At 38.7% G+C, this 23,755-nt stretch overlaps 1 protein-coding gene across 2 annotated transcripts in view; it reads right to left on the reverse strand.

Annotated features, from left to right (window-relative positions):
* Window positions 1–15,140: 15,140 nt before the first annotated feature.
* The window catches only part of LOC124804988 (golgin subfamily A member 1), a 122,847-nt gene continuing 114,232 nt past the window's right edge, over window positions 15,141–23,755 (reverse strand). For both annotated transcript variants that reach the window (XM_047265393.1, XM_047265385.1), the window contains one exon: window positions 15,141–17,318. In XM_047265393.1, the coding sequence (XP_047121349.1) occupies window positions 17,163–17,318 (156 nt within the window). In that variant the 3' untranslated portion in view covers window positions 15,141–17,162. The remainder of the gene's footprint in view (window positions 17,319–23,755) is intronic.

Raw genomic sequence — 23,755 nt, forward strand, 5'->3', positions numbered from 1 at the left:
ACAAGGTATTTTCCCAGAAGAATATGAATATGGCACCCCCCTTCCCCCTGGAATTGCTGCCCGAGGAAGATACCCCAATTAACCCCTCCCCCCTTAAATCTGTACCTGTTGCACATGCGTGAATTTGGCAGCTTTGGTGTGCCAGTAAAATTTTTGCGAGTAGCATCTGGCTGCTTGCTGCTACTGCTTATACAGCTAACAGCCACACTTCTGTAGCTAGAAGTGGGAGAAGATACTACTCATACACGACTCAACTGCGCATGTGTACTAACTTGCTCACAACTGTTCAAACGAATCTAATGTAATCAGTTGTGACGTCACGCTCATTGGAGGCAATTTGTTGTTATGAAGCATTGCACAGTCTTCCTAAAGCGTTTGGCACATTTTGCTGTTTGCAGGCACTTGTATGAACACTATCTTTTGTTGTATATAGCACATTTCCTTTGCAACTTAAGTTATATTTTTGTTTTTTCCTCTTGTTCATGTTTTATTGCTGCAGTAGCAAGATACAGTAATATCCTTTGTTAGAGTACTGATTCTTACCGGTCACAATTACAAAAATTTAACTGTAAACTAAAACAATGAAAAGTTCCTGGAATTCTGAAATATCCCTGGCTTTTCCCGGTTTTCTCCTGGATGAAAAAATTCCCGGATTTTTCCCAAATCTCTGGGGTCATATATGCCCTGTTGATACATGCACATAATCTCCTTCCTTCAACCTCAATCTTGCCTTTTCAGCTTCTTTTATCGGCAACTAAACAATTTAAATCAGTATTTGACTTGCCTTCCCTTTCATAAGTATGCAATGCACTAAACATTGTGGCTAAGTTATTAGCACATATTTTTACAAATGTATCACTAAATATTATCAGGTAATCACCAGATACATCACAAACAAACTGTAGCATTGAAACTGTCGACAAAAATCTGTCAAGTAAGTGTTCAACTTTTGGGTAAAACATTCCGGAGGTAAAATAGTCCCCCATTCGGATCTCCGGGCGCGGGCTACTCGAGAGGATGTCGTTATCAGGAGAAAGAAAACTGGCATTCTGCAGATCGAAGCGTGGAATGTCAGATCCCTTAATCGGGCAGGCAGGTTAGAAAACTTAAAAAGGAAAATGGATAAGTTAAAGTTAGATATAGTGGGAATTTGTGAAGTTCAGTGGCAGGAGGAACAAGACTTTTGGTCAGGTGAATACAGGGTTATAAATACAAAATCAAATAGGGGTAATGCAGGAGTCAGTTTAATAATGAATAAAAAAATAGGAGTGCGGGTAAGCTACTACAAACGGCATAGTGAACGCATTATTGTGGCCAAGATAGACATGAAGCCCACACCTACTACAGTAGTACAAGTCTATATGCCAACTAGCTCCGAAGATGATGAAGAAATTGATTAAATGTATGATGAGACAAAAGAAATTATTCAGGTAGTGAAGGGAGACGAAAATTTAATAGTGATGGGTGACTGGAATTCGAGAGCAGGAAAAGGGAGAGAAGGAAACATAGTAGGTGAATATGGATTAGGGGAAAGAAATGAAAGAGGAAGCCGTCTGGTAGAATTTTGCACAGAGCACAACTTAATCATAGCTAACACTTGGTTCAAGAATCATAAAAGAAGATTGTACACATGGAAGAATCCTGGAAATACTAGAAGGTATCAGATAGATTATGGTAAGACAGAGATTTATGAACCAGGTATTAAATTGTAAGACATTTCCAGGGGCAGATGTGGGCTCTGATCACAATCTATTGGTTATGAACTGTAGATTAAAACTGAAGAAACTGCAAAAAGGTGGGAATTTAAGGAGATGGGACCTGGATAAACTGATTAAACCAGAGGTTGTACAGTTTCAGGGAGAGCATAAGGGAACAATTGTCACAAATGGGGGAAAGAAATACGGTAGAAGAAGAATGGGTAGCTCTGAGGGATGAAGTAGTGAAGGCAGCAGAGGATCAAGTAGGTGAAAAGATGATGGCTAGTAGAAATCCTTGGGTAACAGAAGAAATATTGAATTTAATTGATGAAAGGAGAAAACATTAAAATGCAGTAAATGAAGCAGGCAAAAAGGAATACAAAAGTCTCAAAAATGAGATCGACAGGAAGTGCAAAATGGCTAAGCAGGGATGGCTAGAGGACAAATGTAAGGATGTAGAGGCTTCTCTCATTAGGGGTAAGGTAGATACTGCTTACAGGAAAATTAAAGAGACCTTTGGAGAAAAGAGAACCACTTGTATGAATATCAAGCGCTCAGATGGAAACCCAGTTCTAAACAAAGAAGGGAAAGCAGAAAGGTGGAAGGAGTATATAGAGGGTCTATACAAGGGCAACGGACTTGAGGACAATATTCTGGAAATGGAAGAGAATGTAGATGAAGACGAAATGGGAGATTCAATACTGCATGAAGCGTTTGACACAGCACTGAAAGACCTAAGTCGAAACAAGGCCCTGGGAGTAGACAATATTCCATTAGAAATACTGACGGCCTTGGGAAAGCAAATCCTGACAAAACTCTACCATCTGGTGAGCAAGATGTATGAGACAGGCGAAATACCCTCGGACTTCAAGAAGAATATAATAATTCCAATCCCAAAGAAAGCAGTTGTTGACAGATGTGAAAATTACCGAACAATCAGTTTAATAAGCCACAGCTGCAAAATAATAATATGAATTCTTTACAGACGAATGGAAAAACTAGTAGAATCCGACCTTGTGGAAGATCAGTTTGGATTCCATAGAAATATTGGAACACGTAAGGCAATACTGACCTTACGACTTATCTTAGAAGAAAGATTAAGGAAAGGCAAACCTATGTTTCCAGCATTTGTAGACTTAGAGAAAGCTTTTGACAATGTCAACTGGAATATTCTCTTTCAAATTCTAAAGGTGGCTGAGGTAAAATACAGGGAGCAAAAGGCTATTTACAATTTGTACAGAAACCAGATGGCAGTTATAAGAGTTGAGGGACATGAAAGGGAAGCAGTGGTTGGGAAGGGAGTGAGACAGGTTTGTAGTCTCTCCCTGATGTTATTCAATCTGTATATCGAGCAAGCAGTGAAGGAGACAAAAGAAAAATTCGGAGTAGGTATTAAAATCCATGGAGAAGAAATAAAAACTTTGAGGTTCGCTGATGAGATTGTAATTCTGTCAGAGACAGCAAAGGACTTGGAAGAGCAGTTGAACGGAATGGATAGTATCTTGAAAGGAGGATATAAGATGAACATCAACAAAAGCAAAACGAGGATAATGGAATGTAGTCTAATTAAGTCGGGTGATGCTGAGGGAATTAGATTAGGAAATGAGACACTTAAAGTAGTAAAGGAGTTTTGCTATTTGGGGAGCAAAATAACTGATGATTGTCGAAGTAGAGAGGATATAAAATGTAGACTGGCAATGGCAAGGAAAGTGTTTCTGAAGAAGAGAAATTTGTTAACATCGAGTATAGATTTAAGTGTCAGGAAGTCATTTCTGAAAGTATTTGTATGGAGTGTAGCCATGTATGATAGTGAAACATGGACAGTTAATAGTTTGGGCAAGAAGAGAATAGAAGCTTTCGAAATGTGGTGCTACAGTAGAATGCTGAAGATTACATGGGTAGATCACATAACTAATGAGGAGGTATTGAATAGAATTGGGGAGAAGAGGAGTTTGTGGCACAACTTGACAAGAAGAAGAGACCGGTTGGTAGGACGTGTTCTGAGGCATCAAGGGATCACCAATTTGGTATTGGAGGGCAGTGTGGATGGTAAAAATCGTAGAGGGAGACCTAGAGATGAATACACGAAGCAGATTCAGAAGGATGTAGGTTCATTAAGTACTGGGAGGTGAAGAAGCTTGCACAGGATAGAGTAGCGTGGAGAGCTGCATCAAACCAGTCTCAGGACTGAAGACCACAACAACAATAATAAGGAGATAATTCAGCGGCTTCCTTTACCAGGATACAGGTTGGCTGGCTGCTTTTCGAGGAGCTCTTTGCAGTGTGGGGGAGTAGCCATGTATGTGAAAAACAGCATCGCATTTGAGTCAATAGATGTTTCAAAGTACAGCACTGAAAAGGTGTTTGAATGTTGTGCAGGCCTGGTTAAATTTAACGGAGCTAAACTTGTAACTGTTGTTATTTATAGATCCCCAGACTCCGATTTCACAACATTTTTGCTAAAGCTAAAGGAGGTTCTTGGTTCACTTATAGGAAATACAAAAAGTTAGTTATATGTGGTGACTTCAATATTAATTGTATAAGTGATTGTGCAAGGAAGAGGATGCTGGTAGACCTCTCTAAGTCATATAATCTTATGCAAACCGTATTCTTTCCAACGAGAGTGCAAGGGAACAGTAGAACAACCATAGAAAACATTTTTGTTCATTCCTCATTACTAGAAGGGCATTCTGTTAGCAAAAAGGTGAATGGCCTTTCAGATCATGATGCGCAAATTTTAACTTTAAAAGATTTTTATGCTGCAACACCTGTTAAATATAGTCATCAGCTGTTCAGGAAAGCTGATCCAGTTGCTGTAGAGACCTTTGTAAACCTTATAAAGGAACAAGAGTGGCAAGATGTTTATAGCGCTGATACAGTAGACGATAAATATAATGCTTTTCTCAAGACTTTTCTCATGCTCTTTGAAAGTTGCTTTCCATTAGAATGTTTAAAACAGGGTACTAGCACAAACAGGCAGCCTGGGTGGCTGACTAGAGGGATAAGAATATCTTGTAGAACAAAGTGGCAATTATATCAAAATGTTAGAAACAGTCAAAATCTAAATGCAGCAGCCCATTACAAACAGTATTGTAAGGTGCTTAAAAATGTTATTAGGAAGGCAAAATGTATGTGGTACGCAGATAGAGTAGCTAAGTCTCAGGATAAAATTAAAACCATATGGTCAGTCGTAAAGGAAGTTGCTGATCTGCAGAGACAGGTCGAGGATATAGAATCAGTGCATAGTGGGAATGTCCGTGTTACTGATAAGTCGCATATATGTACAGTGTTTAATAATCACTTTCTGAATATAGCAGGTGAACTAAATAGAAACCTAGTCCCAACAGGGAATCATATAGCGCTCTTAGAAAAAAGTGTTCAGAGACTGTTACCTGAAATGCTCCTCCATGATACTGACAAGAGGGAGATTGAGTTAATAATTAAATCACTAAAGACCAAGAACTCTCATGGATATGACGGGGTATCTAGCAGAATACTGAAGTATTGTTCTATGTATGTTAGCCCAGTTCTCAGCCATATCTGTAACTTTTCCTTTAGGAGTGGTCGGTTTCCTGACCGATTAAAGTACTCGGTAGTGAAGCCACTTTATAAAAAGGGAGACATTGATAATGTTGACAATTTTAGACATATTTCTATGCCATCGGTGTTTGCTAAAGTTATCGAGAAGGTTGTATATACAAGGTTACTGGAGCATTTAAATTCACATAATTTGCTGTCAAATGTTCAGTTTGGTTTTAGAAATGGTTTAACAACTGAAAGTGCTATATTCTCTTTTCTCTGTGAGGTTTTGGACGGATTAAATAAAAGGTTGCGAATGCTAGGTGTTTTCTTTGATTTAACGAAGGCTTTTGACTGTGTTGACCACAAAATATTACTGCAGAAGTTGGACCATTATGGAGTAAGGGGAGTAGCTTACAATTGGTTCGCCTCTTACTTTAAGAACAGAAAGCAGAGGGTAATTCTCCGCAATATTGAGAGTGGTAGTGATGTTCAGTCCCAATGGGGCACTGAGTGGGGCGTTCCCCAAGGGTCGGTGCTGGGGCCACTGCTGTTTCTTATTTATATAAATGACATGCCTTCTAGTATTACAGGTGATTCAAAAATATTTCTGTTTGCTGATGACACCAGCTTGATAGTGAAGGATCTTGTGTGTAATATTGAAACAGTAACAAATAATGTAGTTCATGAAATAAGTTCGTGGCTTGTGGAAAATAATTTGATGCTAAATCACAGTAAGACTCAGTTTTTACAGTTTCTAACTCACAATTCAACAAGAACCGATATTTTGATCAGACAGAATAGGCATATTATAAGCGAGACGGAACAGTTCAAGTTCCTAGGCGTTCGGATAGATAGTAAGCTGTTGTGGAAAGCCCATGTCCAGGATCTTGTTCAGAAGCTAAATGCTGCTTTATTTACCATTAGAACAGTATCTGAAATAAGTGACACTTCAACACGAAAAGTAGTCTACTTCGCATATTTTCATACGCTTATGTCGTATGGTATTATTTTTTGGGGTAATTCTTCTGATTCAAAAAGGGTATTTCTGGCTCAAAAATGGGCTGTTCGAGCTATATGTGGTGTAAGTTCGAGAACCTCTTGTCGACCCCTATTCAAAAATCTGGGAATTCTGACATTGCCCTCACAGTATATATTTTCTTTAATGTCGTTTGTTGTTAGCAATATTAGCCTATTCCCAAGAGTTAGCAGCTTTCACTCAGTTAATACTTGGCAGAAATCAAATCTGCATGTAGAATGCACTTCCTTGACTCTTGTGCAGAAAGGAGTGCAGTATTCTGCTGCATCCATTTTCAATAAGCTACCACAAGAACTCAAAAATCTTAGCAGTAGCCCAAACTCTTTTAAGTCTAAACTGAAGAGTTTCCTCATGGCTCACTCCTTCTATTCTGTCGAGGAGCTCCTGGAAGAGCTAAAAAATTAAGCAAATTCCAGTGTTACATTGTTGATTTTCTTCATTTAAACTTACGACTTGTCACCTGAATATGTTTTTTTTATATTTCATTTTATCTGTTTCTAATATCGTGTTATAATTTCATGTATTGACTCGTTCCATGACCATGGAGACTTCTCCTTAATTTGGTCCCACGGAGCAATAAATAAATAAATAAATAAAATAAATAAACAACAACAACAACAACAAGAAGTGTTCCACCACTGTAATTGTAGGCATGCATAAAAAGCAGACAATCTTCCCCAAACAGATTTATTAGCTACCATTTCTGGGCAAAGAGGTGTGTTATTAGCCAACCCCACATTGCATTGAACCTTCAGTCAAAGGAAGCATTATTACACCACTCCAAAGTTGCCAAGTTAGGGCAGAAAACTGCTACGTAACCAAAATCTGTACATTGTTTTGAAACAGCCAACCTGACATCAGTGTCTGGGGTTTTTTCATGTACTGTCCTAAACTCTACAAAACCTGTGATTAATGGATTTACTGCAAAATAGATCGTACTGCTATGCTGACGTGTAACTCCCTCAGAATGTTTACAACAGCAGATTATAATTTCAATACGTTATTAATTATCTCTACATGTGCTTTTCGAGACTTGATAATATATTGCTCAAGATTGGTATGTGTTGTTTGTATTTCAGAAATAGCTTGTTCAACTTTAGTATCATTATTCTAATGGTTATTTCACTGCCATGGGCTTTGATATTAGTAGTTAATTCTGTCTCTAAGTCGGCAACATTTGTATCTATTTTAGTACTTCAATCAGCATTTAAGATGTCTCGTCTAGTATCTAGCTCAGCTCTCAGCTTAGTACTCAAATCAGCATTTGAGTTGTTGGTATCTATTTTAGCATGCAGTTCGTTACCCTGAGCTTTGATGTAAGCAGTTCTTAGTGTTTAACATTGTATTAAAATCTGCAATAGCCTTTAACATTAATATCATGAAGAGGGTAGATTGCTACTCATCACACAGGCCATAGAGCAGACGCTGAATCACAGGTACGCACAACAAAATGACTGACACACACACAGAGAGAGAGAGAGAGAGAGAGAGAGAGAGAGAGAGAGAGAGAGAGAGAGAGAGAGCGCCAATAGCCTTTAACATTTCTTCCATATTGTGAGTCAATATCAGCATACAGCCACACTAATATCAAATTTATAACTGATCTTTCACTGCTACCAACTGTCACAATATATCTCCAACTCTATGAAGCAAAATTAGCAAACTCTATCAAATACGCGTAATTATCCCACCATACACACAGCCCGCGGCAATCACTAAGATAAAAATCAGTTTCCACTGAATATAACTCACCAAATTTCTTGCACCACTGTACCCACGGATGCTGGACTGATGTGACCAGTAAATTTCTTTGTTGAAGATGAGAGCATAGCTATACCTCCCAATGCTTTAGACAGATGAGGTGGAAATGGAGCTGCTGTTGGCATCTAGGCTGTAGTAGAGCTACTGCTGACACTGTTGCAGCTTTTGGCCACCAGGGTGAATGATCTTCCAGCTCTGGACTTTTGAAACTTTTATTTGATGTAATTGTTGTTGAGGAATTTAATAATGACTACCCAACAGCTTGAATTCCTCAAATTTTTCAGCTGAAATGTGTGTAATGCATTATGCCACGCCTTAATTTGCATCATTGACCCGATTGTCTAGGACAACCACAAAGTATTTTGATGAAAATTTTCGTATTTTTTTTTTACTTTTCTTCTTAATTCCAATTTACTGCATTCCTCCCATGTGGTTCTCACTGTTTTGTTGGCATAGAATTATTCTGAGCCCTCCTGCCAAAGGTGCCAGAATGAAATGTTCCATGTAGTGTGCGCCAGCAAGCAGTGCAAATAATTTTTCGGTCACCACTATTTATCAAAATTTTTACATTTTTTGTGTGCTGCAATCCAACAACAGAATGATTGTAGAGTTGTTTTGTAGCCACAGAATCTGTCACTAGTGCATCTTTCTCTGTGCTAGCTGAAATGTCATTCTAGAAAAACCAACTTTTATGAAATAACATCTACTTCTTCTTAGGAACTTTGTCTTTAAAATTTGCAGCACTTCGGTTATGACTCATTAACAGAATTTTTTATGAACAATGCTTGTCTGAGTCTGATTAACAAATACTGCCTTGTTTTATTGAGATGTCATCACTATTGTCATGATCAAGGTTCCATGGCCTGCAAGGCATTTCCAAGCTGGGATGGCTGTGGCACAGATTAACAGCCCAAGTAACAAGAACTGTAATGTGCATAAACACTGCTCTTGTCACCCTGTCTATGTTGCATTCATCTGAACTCAGGCACACACATAAAGAAAACAAAAATTCTGTGCACAATATGAGGGTAAAAACTATTTGCGTAACTAACAAGGAGTCACTTTCTAAGATCACAGCCATCATTCATCGATTTGAGAAAGACATGGGGCAACACATCACTTTTTTCCCCACAGTGATTGTTACACAATAGTGCATTCAGACAGAACTAGTTTTCTTATGCTCCAGAGGCATTCCCTCCCACCATTGACTTAATCCTCTTTCATATAAGATGGTGTTTATTATTTACTGATTTGTTTCTTCCTCTCTTTCTATGCCATTTTGCATTTCATCTTTTCATTTAAGATTACGAAAGCACAAACAGCCTCGTAATAGTACAAAAAACCCTAAAAAACATTAGTAAATTTATTTCAGTGTTGAAGCATTAAAAATGTTTGGTATTTAAAACTTATAGAAGCCAGGAGATATTTAAATACATCCAAGCATGAAGTTACTTTCTTGACACTATAGCAAATGTCTCAGTTTACGAGTTCAAACATTTTCCTCTGATCGTATCAGGATACTGAGATTTCTATAATTGAGGAAGAGTTCTGAAAGAGTGGTAGCTAAGATCAGTTTCTTTTGGAGAACTGCCACACAAGTTGGGCATGCGACATCAGTTGTGCATAGATGCTGGCAACAGTGGACACATGAGCATTCTCACCCTCGTAGAAGGGGTTCTGGATACCCATACTGCACAGACACCTGCCAAGACCATTGTATTTTAAGTGCAGCAGTGGCAGATGGTAATGTCACCCCACAACTGCCAACATGAACTGTTGTGAACCGGTTACTAGCAGTGGGTCTAAGGGCACACCATCAAAGTGTATGGTTCAACTGGTGCTGCCAGGGGATAACCTAGAAGATGGAATGGCATGCTAAGGTCTTCATCAATGAGAGCAGATTCTGCCTGCATGCAACTAGTGGTAGTCTGCATGTACAATATAAACCTGTGAGCATTTTCTCAAACAGTGCATTCATTCAAGACACATTGGCACTACTCCGAGCTTTATGGTCCAGGGTGTGATAAGTTGCAGTTCTCGTTCAGTTTTGGTATTTGTGGAGGAAACATTGACTGGTGGTCAAAAGACGCAGAATGTTATTTGACCAGTTCTTCTGCCGTTCTTATTAGAGATGGTGCTGTTCTAAAAGCATAATACTCACCCACACATTACTTGCAAATCTCATTGTGGTCCAAAAACGCACAGTAGTTTTATGGTCAGCACGATCAATGGACTCATTTTGAATGAAGACATGTGGGATATGGCGAGATTACAAGTTAATGTGCATCCACGACTCTTACAGAGCTGTGTGAGTGGATCAAACAGGTGTGGAATAATGTATCCCAAGACAGTAGTCATCATCTATATGATCAACTGTATAGCAGAGCTAAGTGCCTGCACTGCCACACATGTAGGCCAAACTGTACACTAATACAAGCTCATACCTCATACCTTGGAAATGTTTGAGCTATTGATCTGTAATTTCATGTACCATATATGTCTACAATAATTTCTGAATGAACTGGAGAGCTCCCAATTGCTGCTGTTCATTATGATATTTATATTACAATCACAGCATTCTTCAGTCTACATTGAGGGAAACCATAAAATAAAACCATTGTTGATTATAGTTCTACAGTAATAGCTCCCACAATTATCATCAAAATACAACAGCTGCAAACTGCATGCCTGAATTGCTGATTTTTAAGAGATAGTGATTATAGAAGAGTATCATCAGTGACCTGACCATACAGCCACAATGCCGTGATCCAGGTATGTAGAGAAAGCATTTCACTACATTATACAAATCATAACAATATGTTATAACCAGCAAGCATCACACAAGAGTCACAAGAAAGTACAAGAGATCATTCACCAAATAATAGATGTGTTGAGTCATTTACAGGCACACAGAAAGAAAAAGAAACTTTGCTAGCTTTCAGAATAACTCCTTCACACACACACACACACACACACACACACACACACACACACACACACACACCTGTGACCTATGCCCCTACATTGCGCTGGCCTGGACATACAATGCCAGGATTGCATTTTGACAGGTGGTGGACTAGGGTGAAGTAGAGGTTACACCAGGTGAGGTGGATAAAGGGAGAGACGGGAGGCAGGTAGAAGTGTTGGGGAAGCTTGGAGGGAGGCAGCAGGTTTGCTAATTAGGAATATGGGAGTGCAAGGTGGGAGATGTATGCCTAGGCATGTGATAAATCGGTAACAGAGCTACTGAAATGTGGTGGCACAACAAAGATGACATGAAGGCATGGATTGACAGGGAGCAACAGGTCTTGTCAGTGCTGATGCCCCTTACCTACCCACCAACATCCCTCATGTCCATAGCCTTGCCACTAACGAATACTACCTCTCCCACCATCCTTCAGGCCCAAAAGGCATTACCCCATTATCTTACACCTTAATGACTACATCCTTACACACACAGCTACTTCTCCTTTAAGGGAGAGAGACCTTTTTAGAGGAAGCCTTCCTATTCTCCTTAAACTCCAAACCCTTGTCTGGATCAGATACATTGATAATATCTTCATGATCTGGACTCTGTGCCAAAAAATGTTCAAATGTGTGTGAAATCTTATGGGACTTAACTGCTGAGGTCATCAGTCCCTAAGCTTACACACTACTTAACCTAAATTATCCTAAGGACAAACGCACACACCCATGCCCAAGGGAGGACTCGAATCTCCGCCAGGACCGGACTCAGTGCCAAGACTCTCTATCCTCATTACTCCATGTTCTCTCCAGTTCAATGACCCATCTTCCTAGATGCTGACGTCACCTCTCTGAGGGCTATAATCTACACCTCTGTCTTTATTAAACCCATTAACCACCAACAGTGCCTGCGTTTCAATGGCTATTACCTCTTCCACGCCAAAAAATTGCTCCCATATAGCCTGTCCACAAATGGAAGGCATATATGCAATGACAAGAATTTTGCCCATTATGCTGAAGGTCTCGCAAAGGCCTTTACAGATAGGCATTACTTCCCCCCCTCTCCCCTTCCTCCAACCTGGGCAACAGATCTCCCATGCTGTATTCCCCACTCCCATAGTCCCAAAAATCAGCTAGAAAGGAGTGCCACATCATCACCCAGTATCATCCTGGATGGGAGCCACTGCATCTCACACTTTGCCAGCACTCTGATCATCTATCACGATGCCAGGAAGTGAGGAACATCCTACCAAAGATCCTTCTCTCACTTCCTATTCCAGTTCTGTCACAGGCTTATCCTATCTCTTCAGAAGAAGAGCCACATGTGAAAGCAGCCATGTCATATACCATCTCTGCAGCAGTCACTACTCAGCTTTTTACATCAGAAAAATAACCAATTAGCTGTCCCCAAAATGAATGGCCACAATCAAACAGCGTCAACGGACAAAGTTGACTACCCAGTCCCGCACAACATGAGGCGAGAACAACATGTTTGTGTTCAAAGGCCACATCACAACCCATGTCCCTCTGGATCGTTCTTTCCAGCACCAGCTTTTCTGAACTAAGCAGATGGGGGATTACTCTTGCAACACATCATTCACTCCTGTAACCTTCATGACCTCAATCTCTGCTAACTCGCTGTTCCCACACCTTCTAGCCATTAGTTTTCCCTTCCTCTGTCCTGTCACCCATCCCAACCACACCTTCAAATGATTTTTATCATACACCACACTTCATCAGCTGCAGTACTTGTGTATAACATGCTTAGCTCCCTCCCGTATTCCTGGACAGCAAATCTGCTGCCTCCCATAAAGCCATAAGCTACACATCTCCAACCTCTCTTTGTCTCCCTCTACCCAGCCTACCCGATACAACCCACACCACACTCCAAGTCCACCTGCTGAAATGCAATCCTGGCATTGTCTCTCCCATGAGCACAATGCAGGGATACTGGTGTGTGTATTTTTTGTACTCTAGATTGTAAAATGATTTATTCTGAAAGCTATTTTCTTTCTCTTCTGGGTGCGCCTGTCAACGACAACACTTCTGTTATTCTCATCTTCTTTAGTCCTAAATTATTTATGTTCTGTGGTAACTTTCCTTCCCATATTTAGTCACAAACATTGTTCCTCCCCCCCCCTCCCCCCAATGGTATACTTCACTCTATTAAGTTTCCAAACACAGACTGTAATGCAGTACATTTCACAACAGTAGCAAGGAAGCATCTGTGACATTGCTATATAACACTGCTTCGCAGCTTTTTTGTAGACATGAAAGTGTGTGCTAATGAATGGATGGCACATATATAAATTTCATGTCAGCCTGTCAAGACTAAGTTACAACTAGTACAGTACTCATAAAAAATTAATTTTGCAAGCTAGATCACTCACTCATTTCCATATTACACTATTCATAGTTTTCCTATGTATCAGTTCATATGCATAGAATTAATGATGCAAAATAGGCACTGATGTTGCTATCCAGCAGTAGTATCAGCAGTTAGTCAAACAAATGGGGAAAAAAGGACAATCTGCATTTCATGTCCTTCCTACTCCAGCTATTATTTATGTTACTGCTTAAACAGCAAAACACATCTACTGCTTTTAGTGTCTCATTTTTTAATCTGATTCCTCTGCATCACCTTACTTAATTTGATTAAATTCCATACCCTTCTTTTAATTTTGTTCATGTTCTTTGTATAAACTCTCACTCTCTTCAAGACACCATCTGTACCAGCAAACTGCTCTTCCAAGTTCTTTGTCATCTACATCAGAATTATGCCACTTCTTCCTGCACTTTAATTGACTTACTAAATTTCTCCTTCGTTCTCTTCACAGACTGCTCAATGTACAGACTGAGTAACATTGGGGATAGGTTAAAACCCGGACTCACTTGTTTCTCAGCTACTACTTCCCTTTCCCCATCCATATTCTTCAATTTCTTATAACCGAAAACTGGTTTCTGAACCAACTGTATCTAACCTTTTGCTCCCTGTATTTTGTCCCTACTGCCTTTAGAATTTCACAGTGTGTATTCCAGTCAACATTGTCAAAAGCTTTCTCTAAACCCATACGGGCTATAAATGTAGGTTTGCCTTTCTTCAGTCTAACTTCTAGGGACCTTGTTTTGTTTTGGGTCTTTTAGTAGTCTGTCAAATTCTTCTTGCTGGATGATATTTAGCTGTTTATTTGCTTATTCAGATGAGATATCACTGCTGGGCGTTGCATCAGTTTACACAGCCTAGCAAAGAGAGAAGTAAACACTCTTGAATCTGGTTCTCTGCAGTCAGGAAATTGTTCATCATATTCTCTTCAACCAGCAGCATTTCCATTACAAAACTCATACACACAAGCCATATCGGCCTAGCCTAGCCAGCATTTGTAAATGTGTGTGATATGCTTAAATGATTCACAGCAGCCAGCCAGGGTGGCCGAGTGGTTCTAGGCGCTACAGTCTGGAACCGCGCTGCTGCTATGGTCGCAGGTTCGAATCCTGTCTCGGGCATGGATGTGTGTGATGTCCTTAGGTTAGTTAGGTTTAAGTAGTTCTAAGTTCTAGGGGACTGATGACCTCAGATGTTAAGTCCCATAGTGCTCAGAGCCATTTGAACCATTTGGTTCACAGCAGAATTGGCCAACAAATCACAATCACAGTTGACAAAATTCAGTAATGTAAACTCAAACACAACTTCACACATCAAATTTCAAAACACAAATGACAGTCATAAATCCACAGCAACTGGAATACCAACACAAGGAATTAAAACTTGTTTCATGTTTTATTTAAATTAGCCTATATTACCACCTTCTAAAATATTCATTATTAGTCCTGGAACACTGTATATAAATACATTCATACCTCTCATTCTCACAAGAGAGAACAATTATGGCACTGAAATCTCTTATCTACATCATTGAAACAACACTTACTTTTCAATGAAGCTATGAAAATGAAACTTAAAAATTAATAAGTCTCATCACCTCTCTCACATGACATAAAGCAAAAAATTTCTGACACACACACACACACACACACCCACACACACACACGCACACGCACACAAATCCGATGAATCATTATTTATAGTTACCTGTTGGTGCTGCAGCAGCGAATATTGCTTTGTGAATTTAAGGGTACATGAAATGAAGGAAAACACACACTGAGATTGCACAATTTTTGTATATTAAATATAATTATTCTTTTTCTAATTTTCTCAAAAAGGAAGTAACCACCCTCAAATACAATGTTACATAACCTGCTTTGACAAATGATATTTTTAGTGAAAGCTAAAAAATAAGATTCAGTGTTTACTCTACAGCACTGACATAAATAATACTTACATAACCGTTGCAACTGATACCCCCTTTGAAATACTGAGCACCATAATTCTATAATTTACTAGTTACTTATTGCACAACTGAAAGCTGAAACAGCAACGTATGTATGCAATGCTAATACTACACAATTAAAAGTACTTGAGGGCAGTTTAGTAACAACTGGACCTGAGATTACAAGGATTGATTAGCTTGTGGTCACATTCGGTCACTTGCCAGTCTGGTGAGTCCTATCATATTTTTTTATGGCTTTCATATCCACATCATCATTATATGAACAGTTACATTTGGCAATATTAATTATTACAGGTTTGATTACTTAATGAGGTCACAACAGTGAGTCCATTAATAAATAATTATGATTATAAGAACAAATATACACAAAGCTGACTGCATTATTACTGGATTAAAATTTTCCTCCCTTTCAGAGGGACTAGTTAGATCATTCAGTTTTCTTTGCTACAACCAGAGCACCTTTCCTTTTAATAAAATAATTAGAAGAAACTGTTACACATAACAACTGTACACTCTGATATGCTAAACTGGGCTAATGAATGAGTTCTATACATATATGACTTTGAACAATAAAGCATCAACATATGTTAACATTTTTTGCTCTTATGCAAATGCAAAATTCGAAATTAATATGGTATCACAAATAAATTTCCTACTGACAACATATCCTCAACTTTCCTGCCAGAACTTGTTTCTACATCTTGTTAAAAATATCAGTAAAAACTGCACATACAAAAGAGATACTACTGATCATCTGCTGGCTAACAATTATAAACAACACATTATAAAAGTAATGACTAATATGTGATGAATATACAAAGATAAACACAAGTTATGTATAAAATCTTAATACAAATGTGTGCCAAATTCAACATAAAAACAAACATAAATTCAAGGAAAAGAACCAGAATTTTCTTTCCCATTTAGCGAATACTAGAAGTAACATCCTTAGCAACACAACTTTTCGTAGTTCAATTCTTGACACAGTTATTGTAATTACAAGGCACAGAAGCTGAACAACTTGCAGTGTTAAGTAAACTTAAAGTAATTGCACTACATTAATGTTGTCTCATTTTGTAGAAACAGTGCTCCGAGGTTTCACATAAGAGTGTATAATACAGTATACCAATTACAGACCTCAAAACAATAAAATCTGCTGAATATTAGTGTAATATAGCTATTGAATGAACCAACTTTTAAAGCAGAATATGAAATATTAATAGAAAACAATAGTTTGCAAGGTCATAATTTTCAAGTATGAAACTTGAGATTTATTCTTAAATTTACATTTGACTTTCTTTGTTAAATTTTTAAGTTACTCTTCCCTATGATGTGCCTTTTTAATTGCTGTACTTATTGCTCAAATAAAACCTACACTTATATTAATGAATATTCAAAAAATTACATACACAGAACTGTACAAGTGCCTGTACAAAAATAATAAAATTCTGCAACCACTGGTACTATAGGAAATTGCAACTACCCAATGAAGTTGCACAGAAACTGTCAACTATAAGTGATGCATTTCCTTGTTGTAAGAATTTAAATATTTGCACCTCTTTAGTAGGAAAGAAATATCCATAACCATATTTCACAGGATTTCTATTCTGTTTCTGTTCTGAGATAGTGCACCAGAATTTTTATGTTACAATGTTTTTAACAAAATTCCAAGCAACTGAAATAATACTTCAATCACCATTATTTGCATGCTTCCTGGAAACAACCCCAGAAGCAAAACAGACTGTTAGAGATACCAGTCAATTTTTGTAATTTGTAATTTTACACTGTTGGTCCACCACAATATGACAAAAACATTTTATTTAAGATCTAGTATCAGCTAGGAGGTATTGTTTTAGACATTTGACCATATCCCAGACTAGGTCGAGTACCAAACCATGACATCTTCCATTCCAAAGTCTCCCGCAGAAGCCTCTCCTCCTCTGGGGTGAAGTGTAATAATGTTGCTACAGCTCGTGTTAGATGCTGTGCCTGTAATGAAGAAATAACAAAGTAAAATGCAAAGCACTGACTATCTTAACAGCAAAGGAAGAGAAGGATGATTTAGTTGCCTTATCATACTAACAAATCACTTACATTTTCTTATTCCTTCCCAAAGCTCTCTTCTAACAACACACTCACTCAAGATCCTATGATCCTGATGGTGTAAGACGAGATCAGTAAGCAATGCATCTCATGGTATGTGATCGAACATAAAATACATATAAAGCTTGCAAAAGTTTTCTGAAATTTGAGATAGAATATCCTTTAAAAACATGCTGTTGTTGAAACTCCAGAGATGAGATGGATTCAAAATCGTCACCTGATAATAACCTTATTTTAACCTTCATCAAATGCACAATTACAAGTGGTAATTGTTCTTTCCAGGTCAAACACAAAAATCATCAGTTAGACAAGGAGTGCAAAATTTAAAGAAGAAAATTGAAAACAAATGAGAGGGTAAAATTGAGGTGAGGGAGACAGAGTAAATATTACAAAATGAAATGAAATAAGAGACAGAAGAATGTAAAAATATAAGGAGATGAAGGAAGATTGTGCATGAGAAATCTTGGATGAAGGTGAGTTTACATTACGACCATGTGTTTTGATTAGCTGCTGGAAGCACTTTACTGATATACAATTATGAACCAGCTGTGTTGCAAAGGGGAATCCAGATCACGTAACAGCTCTTATGTTTATGTTTCACATGTTGTTCAGTGACAGGATATTGTTGTGGCCACTGTTGGCAAGTGTGTGTCTAGGCAGTGTGGCTAGGCAGGTCTCTATCATAACACACACATAACTTTATTTATTTGTGTAATAAATATGCTGTAATATCCAGAATTAATATTCACTCTGCAGCGGGATTAAAACCGCATGCCAGACTGGAATTCAAACCTGGAACCTCTGCCTTTCATACAAAAATGTTCTACCAGCTGTGCCATCAAAGCATGATTCATGACCCACCCTCACAGCTTTACTTCTGCAAGTACCCCATCTTCTACCTTCTAAATTCCACAACAGTTCTCCTGCATACCTTGCCAGACTAGCAGCTTTGTCTTCAAAATCAAATTCTTACCTAAGAAGAAAGAACTATCCTTTGCCCTGTTGGTCAGTCAACACTCCACAAATGGACAAAGCAGTTTATCAATGAGGCATCTTACATGAAGTACTAAGTTTAATTAAAGCTAGATCTGTGGGACGTTTACACCATTTGAGGCCACATCTGTCCTAAGCTTTGATGAAAAGAACTGACAGTTATGTGAACTACAATTCATCTAACAATGTCATACTTGGACCACATAAGGATGTTCACTTAGCTATGATTACAAATTTACTTTCAAAGTGGAGGCAGCCAATATAGTACGTCAAGCAGTTTTTTGCAGACAATTGAAACAAAGCCTGAAGGAACTGGAGTTCATGTCGTAGTGGTTACACGCAATATGCAAGTGAAAAATTGACAAGTGTCGCAACAACTTGGTGTATCTGCAACTGAGATGTATTTTTTGAACCTTATGGACAAAACAAGGAAAATGTGCCTTTTGTTACAATGTACTGCAGCCACTGAAATGATTAAGAAATCACTTTATTCATGATGGAATCACCTTGCCTTGCCTTTGTATTTTGAAAGCCTTTAATAGAAGGTCTTCTGCAGCACCAGCCAGGTGATCTTTCAATTGCCTATTATATATCAGAAGCTCATGTGAATGCAAGCAGACATGTCCTAACGCACAACCTGTGAGGTACATAAAGATCATGAAGGAAGCTCCATCAAACTGATAAAATTTTTTGGATAAGCCGATCTCGAGCCACACCCAAGATCAGAAAGCACCTCTTAGAAGTCAAGGAAATTCCCTGAATGTATTTTTGGAAATTTACTCGAACACGCGAGCATGGGAAGGATACAGTTTCCTCCTATTTCATAAAGGATTTGTTACATCAATAAATCCACTTTTTGCACAACCTACGTACTGCCTGAGACTGAATCACAACTGCTTTCAAAATTTATTTTCTAGAATTCATGGTCTAGGTGCATTTTATAATAATCCTATGCCCTTTGAGATGAAAAATAGAATTTGCTTACACTCATACAGACTGATAATGCATCAAATGTAACTTTGTCTATTGTGGAGGACAGAGATCAAAATTCTGCAGAAGAAGCTGTGGGAGAATTCAAGAACCGTATTTCTAGTTAGTTGTGCAACAAAGTATCTGACATGTCATGTCACTGGACTTCAAATGAAAAGACCTGCTCCGAGCTTGCAAGCTTAGTGATTCCGTGAGCTCCAGTGAAGACTTTACTCATGAAGCCTTAAAAATACTTAAGAGGATGCACCACGTTCAAGTGCATAAACAATGACAGTAGGAATTACAACAGCAAAACGCCATGTCAATGCAAAATTAACAGCAAAACAAGACTTGATAAGTGTACTGTCAAAAGATGGACTTACTTCTCCATCATCTGAGCGGTCTGCTATGATATCAGAGTTCAAAATTATTTTTGCATCTTTACACGGATCAAATATTTTACTTTGAGAAAACATGATGAAATCGTTAGCAACAGTAATACAGTCAAGGTTTCCCACAATCAAAAAGAAAATAATTCATTTATATGTAAGAACAAGAACTTTTGTCCGCATTAAATTTTTGAATAAAAGGCCCAAATGGGATGCAATGATGCAAGCTTCAGCAGAAAGAAATCTTCTCTGGACTATGTCATCCTTAGCAACATCGTGTTAAATTTTTTATTTAAACATCAAAACTTAAGTTTCATCATCTGTATTATTATATTCTCTTAATATGCCTGAATTAAAGCAGCACACGAAATTGTAAAATATTCATCGTTTTAATGTGCTTAAGCCTAAGCTCAAGTAATGAATTACAGCTAGGTTTGGATATTGACAACTTTTGTCATTGGTGCTTTTACTGTTTAACATTTCCTTTTGAATATTTCAAACACTAATTATTTTGAATCATCCTGAACCCCATCAATGAGACACTAAAAATCAAATGAAATGAGACATGAAAAATTGTTTTACCGTGTGAGGTTTCCATTAGCTAGTGCGCAACTGTACCTGTGTTGGTTGCCAAGTGATGTTAACACACTGCTGACCAATGAGAGGGTACTCACCAGAATGGCCTGACTTTCTAGTCGATGTATCTTGTGTGTTGTTGTTGTGTTCTTCAGTCCTGAGACTGGTTTGATGCAGATCTCCATGCTACTCTATCCTGTGCAAGCTGCCTCATCTCCCAGTACGTACTGCAGCCTACATCCTTCTGAATCTGCTTAGTGTATTCATCTCTAGGTCTCCCTCTACGATTTTTACCCTCCACACTGCCCTCCAATACCAAACTGGTGATCCCTTGATGCCTCAGAACACGTCCTACCAACCGGTCTCTTCTTCTTGTCAAGTTGTGCCACAAACTCCTCTTCTCCCCAATTCTATTCAATACCTCCTCATTAGTTATGTGATCTACCCACCTAATCTTCAGCATTCTTCTGTAGCACCACATTTCAAAAGCTTCTATTCTCTTCTTGTCCAAACTATTAACCACCCACGTTTCACTTCCATACATGGCTACACTCCATACAAATACTTTCAGAAACGACTTCCTGACACTTAAATATATACTCGATGTTAACAAATTCATTTTCTTCAGAAGCGCTTTCCTTGCCATTGTCAGTCAGCATTTTATATCCTCTCTACTTTGACCATGATCAGCTATTTTGCTCCACAAATAGCAGAACTCCTTTACTACTTTAAGTGTCTCATTTCCTAATTTAATTCCCTCAGCATCACCCGATTTAATTCGACTACATTCCATTATCCTCATTTTGCTTTTGTTGATGCTCACCTTATACCTTCCTTTCATGACACTATCCATTCCGTTCAACTGCTCTTCCAAGTCATTTGCTGTCTCTGACAGAATTACAATGTCATCGGCGAACCTCAAAGTTTTTATTCCTTCTCTGTGGATTTTAATAACCACTTCGAATTTTTCTTTTGTTTCCTTTACTGCTTGCTCAATATACAGATTGAACAACATTGGGGAGAGCCTACAACCCTGTCTCACTCACTCCCCAACCACTGATTCCCTTTCATGACCCTCGACTCATATAACTGCCATCTGGTTTCTGTACAAATTGTAAATAGCCTTTTGCTTCCTGTATTTGTCCCCTGCCACCTTCAGAATTTGAAAGAGAGTATTCCAGTCAACATTGTCAAATGCTTTCTCTAAGTCCACAAATGCTATAAACGTAGGTTTGCCTTTCCTTAATCTAGCTTCTAAGGTAAGTCGTAAGGTCAGCATTGCCTCACGTGTTCCAATATTTCTACGGAATCCAAACTGATCTTCCCCGAGGTCAGCTTCTACCAGATTTTCCATTTGTCTGTAAAGAATTTGCGTTAGTATTTTGCAGCCATGACTTATTAAACTTATTGTTCGGTAATTTTCACATCTGTCAACACCTGCTTTCTATGGGATTGGAATTATTATATTCTTCTAGAAGTCTGAGGGTATTTGCCTGTCTCGTACATCTTGCTCACCAGATGGTAGAGTTTTTACAGGACTGGCTCTCCCAAGGCTACCAGTAGTTCTAATGGAATGTTGTCTACTCCCCGGGCCTTGTTTCGACTTAGGTCTTTTAGTGCTCTGTCAAACTCTTCACATAGTATCATTTCTCCCATTTCAACTTCATCTACATCCTCTTCCATTTCCTTAATATTGCCCTGAAGTACATCGCCCTTATATGGACACTCTATATACTCGTTCCACCTTCCCGTTTTCCCTTCTTCGCTTAGAACTGGGTTTCCATCTGAGCTCTTAATATTCATGCAAGTGGTTATCTTTTCTCCAAAGGTCTCTTTAATTTTACTGTAGGCAGTATCTATCTTACCCCTAGTGATATGCGCCTCTACGTCCTTACATTTGTCCTCTAGCCATCCCTGCTTAGCCATTTTGCACTTCCTGTCAATCTCATTTTTGAGGCGTTTGTATTCCTTTTTGCCTGCTTCATTTAAAGCATTTTTATACTTTCTTCCTTCATCAATTAAATTCAATATTTCTTCTGTCACCCAAGGATTTCTACTAGCTCTCGTCTTTTTACCTACTTGATCCTCTGCTGCCTTCACTACTTCATCCCTCAAAGCTACCCATTCTTCTACTACTGTATTTCTTTCCCCCTTTGTTGACAATCGTTCCCCAATGCTCTCTCTGAAACTCTCTACAACCTCTAGTTCTTTCAGTTTATCCAGGTCCCATTTCCTTAAATTCCCACCTTTTTGCAGTTTCTTCAGTTTTAATCTACAGTTCATAACCAATAGATTGTGGTCAGAGTCCACATCTGCCCCTGGAAATGTCTTATAATTTAAAACCTGGTTCCTAAATCTCTGTCTTACCATTATATAATCTATCTGAAACCTGTCAGTATCTCCAGGCTTCTTCCATCTATACAATCTCCTTTAATGATTCTTGAACCAAGTGTTAGCTATGATTAAGTTATGCTCTGTGCAAAATTCTGCCAGGTGGCTTCCTCTTTCAATTTTTCCCCCCAATCCATGTTCACCTACTACGTTTCCTTCCCTTCCTTTACTGCTATCGAATTCCAGTCACCCATGACTGTTAAATTTTCGTCTCCCTTCACTATCTGAATAATTTCTTTTCTCTCATGATACATTTCTTCAATTTCTTCATCATCTGCAGAGCCAATTGGCATATAAACTTGAACTACCATAGTAGGCATGGGCTTCGTGTCTATCTTGGCCACAATAATGCTTTCACTATGCTGTTTATAGTAGCTTACCCGCACTCCTATTCTTTTACTCATTATTAAACCTACTCCTGCATTATCCCTATTTGATTTTGTATTTATAGCCCTGTATTCACCTGACCAAAGTCTTGTTCCTTCTGCCACCGAACTTCGCTAATTCCCACTATATCTAACTTTAACCTATCCATTTCCCTTTTTAAAATTTCTAACCTACCTGCCCGATTAAGGGATCTGACGTTCCACGCTCCGATCCGTAGAACGCCAGTTTTCTTTCTCCTGATAATGACGTCCTCTTGAGTAGTCCCCGCCCGGAGATCCGAATGGGGGACCATTTTACCTCTGGATTATTTTACCCAAGGCGACGCCATCATCATTCAACCATGCAGTAAAGCTGCATGCCCTCAGAAAAAATTACGTCTTTAGTTTCCCCTTGCTATCATCTGTTCACACTACCAGCACAGCAAGGCCGTTTTGGTTGATGTTACCAGGCCAGAATAGTCAATCATCCAGCCTGGTGCTCCTGCAACTACTGAAAAGGCTGCTGACCCTCTTCAGGAACCACATGTTTGTCTGGCCTCTCAACAGATACCCCTGCGTTGTGGTTGCACCTACGGTACGGCTATCCGTATCACTGAGGCTCGCAAGCCTCCCCACCAAC

The sequence above is a fragment of the Schistocerca piceifrons genome, chromosome 1 (genome assembly GCF_021461385.2).
Source record: "Schistocerca piceifrons isolate TAMUIC-IGC-003096 chromosome 1, iqSchPice1.1, whole genome shotgun sequence".
NCBI lineage: Eukaryota > Metazoa > Arthropoda > Insecta > Orthoptera > Acrididae > Schistocerca > Schistocerca piceifrons.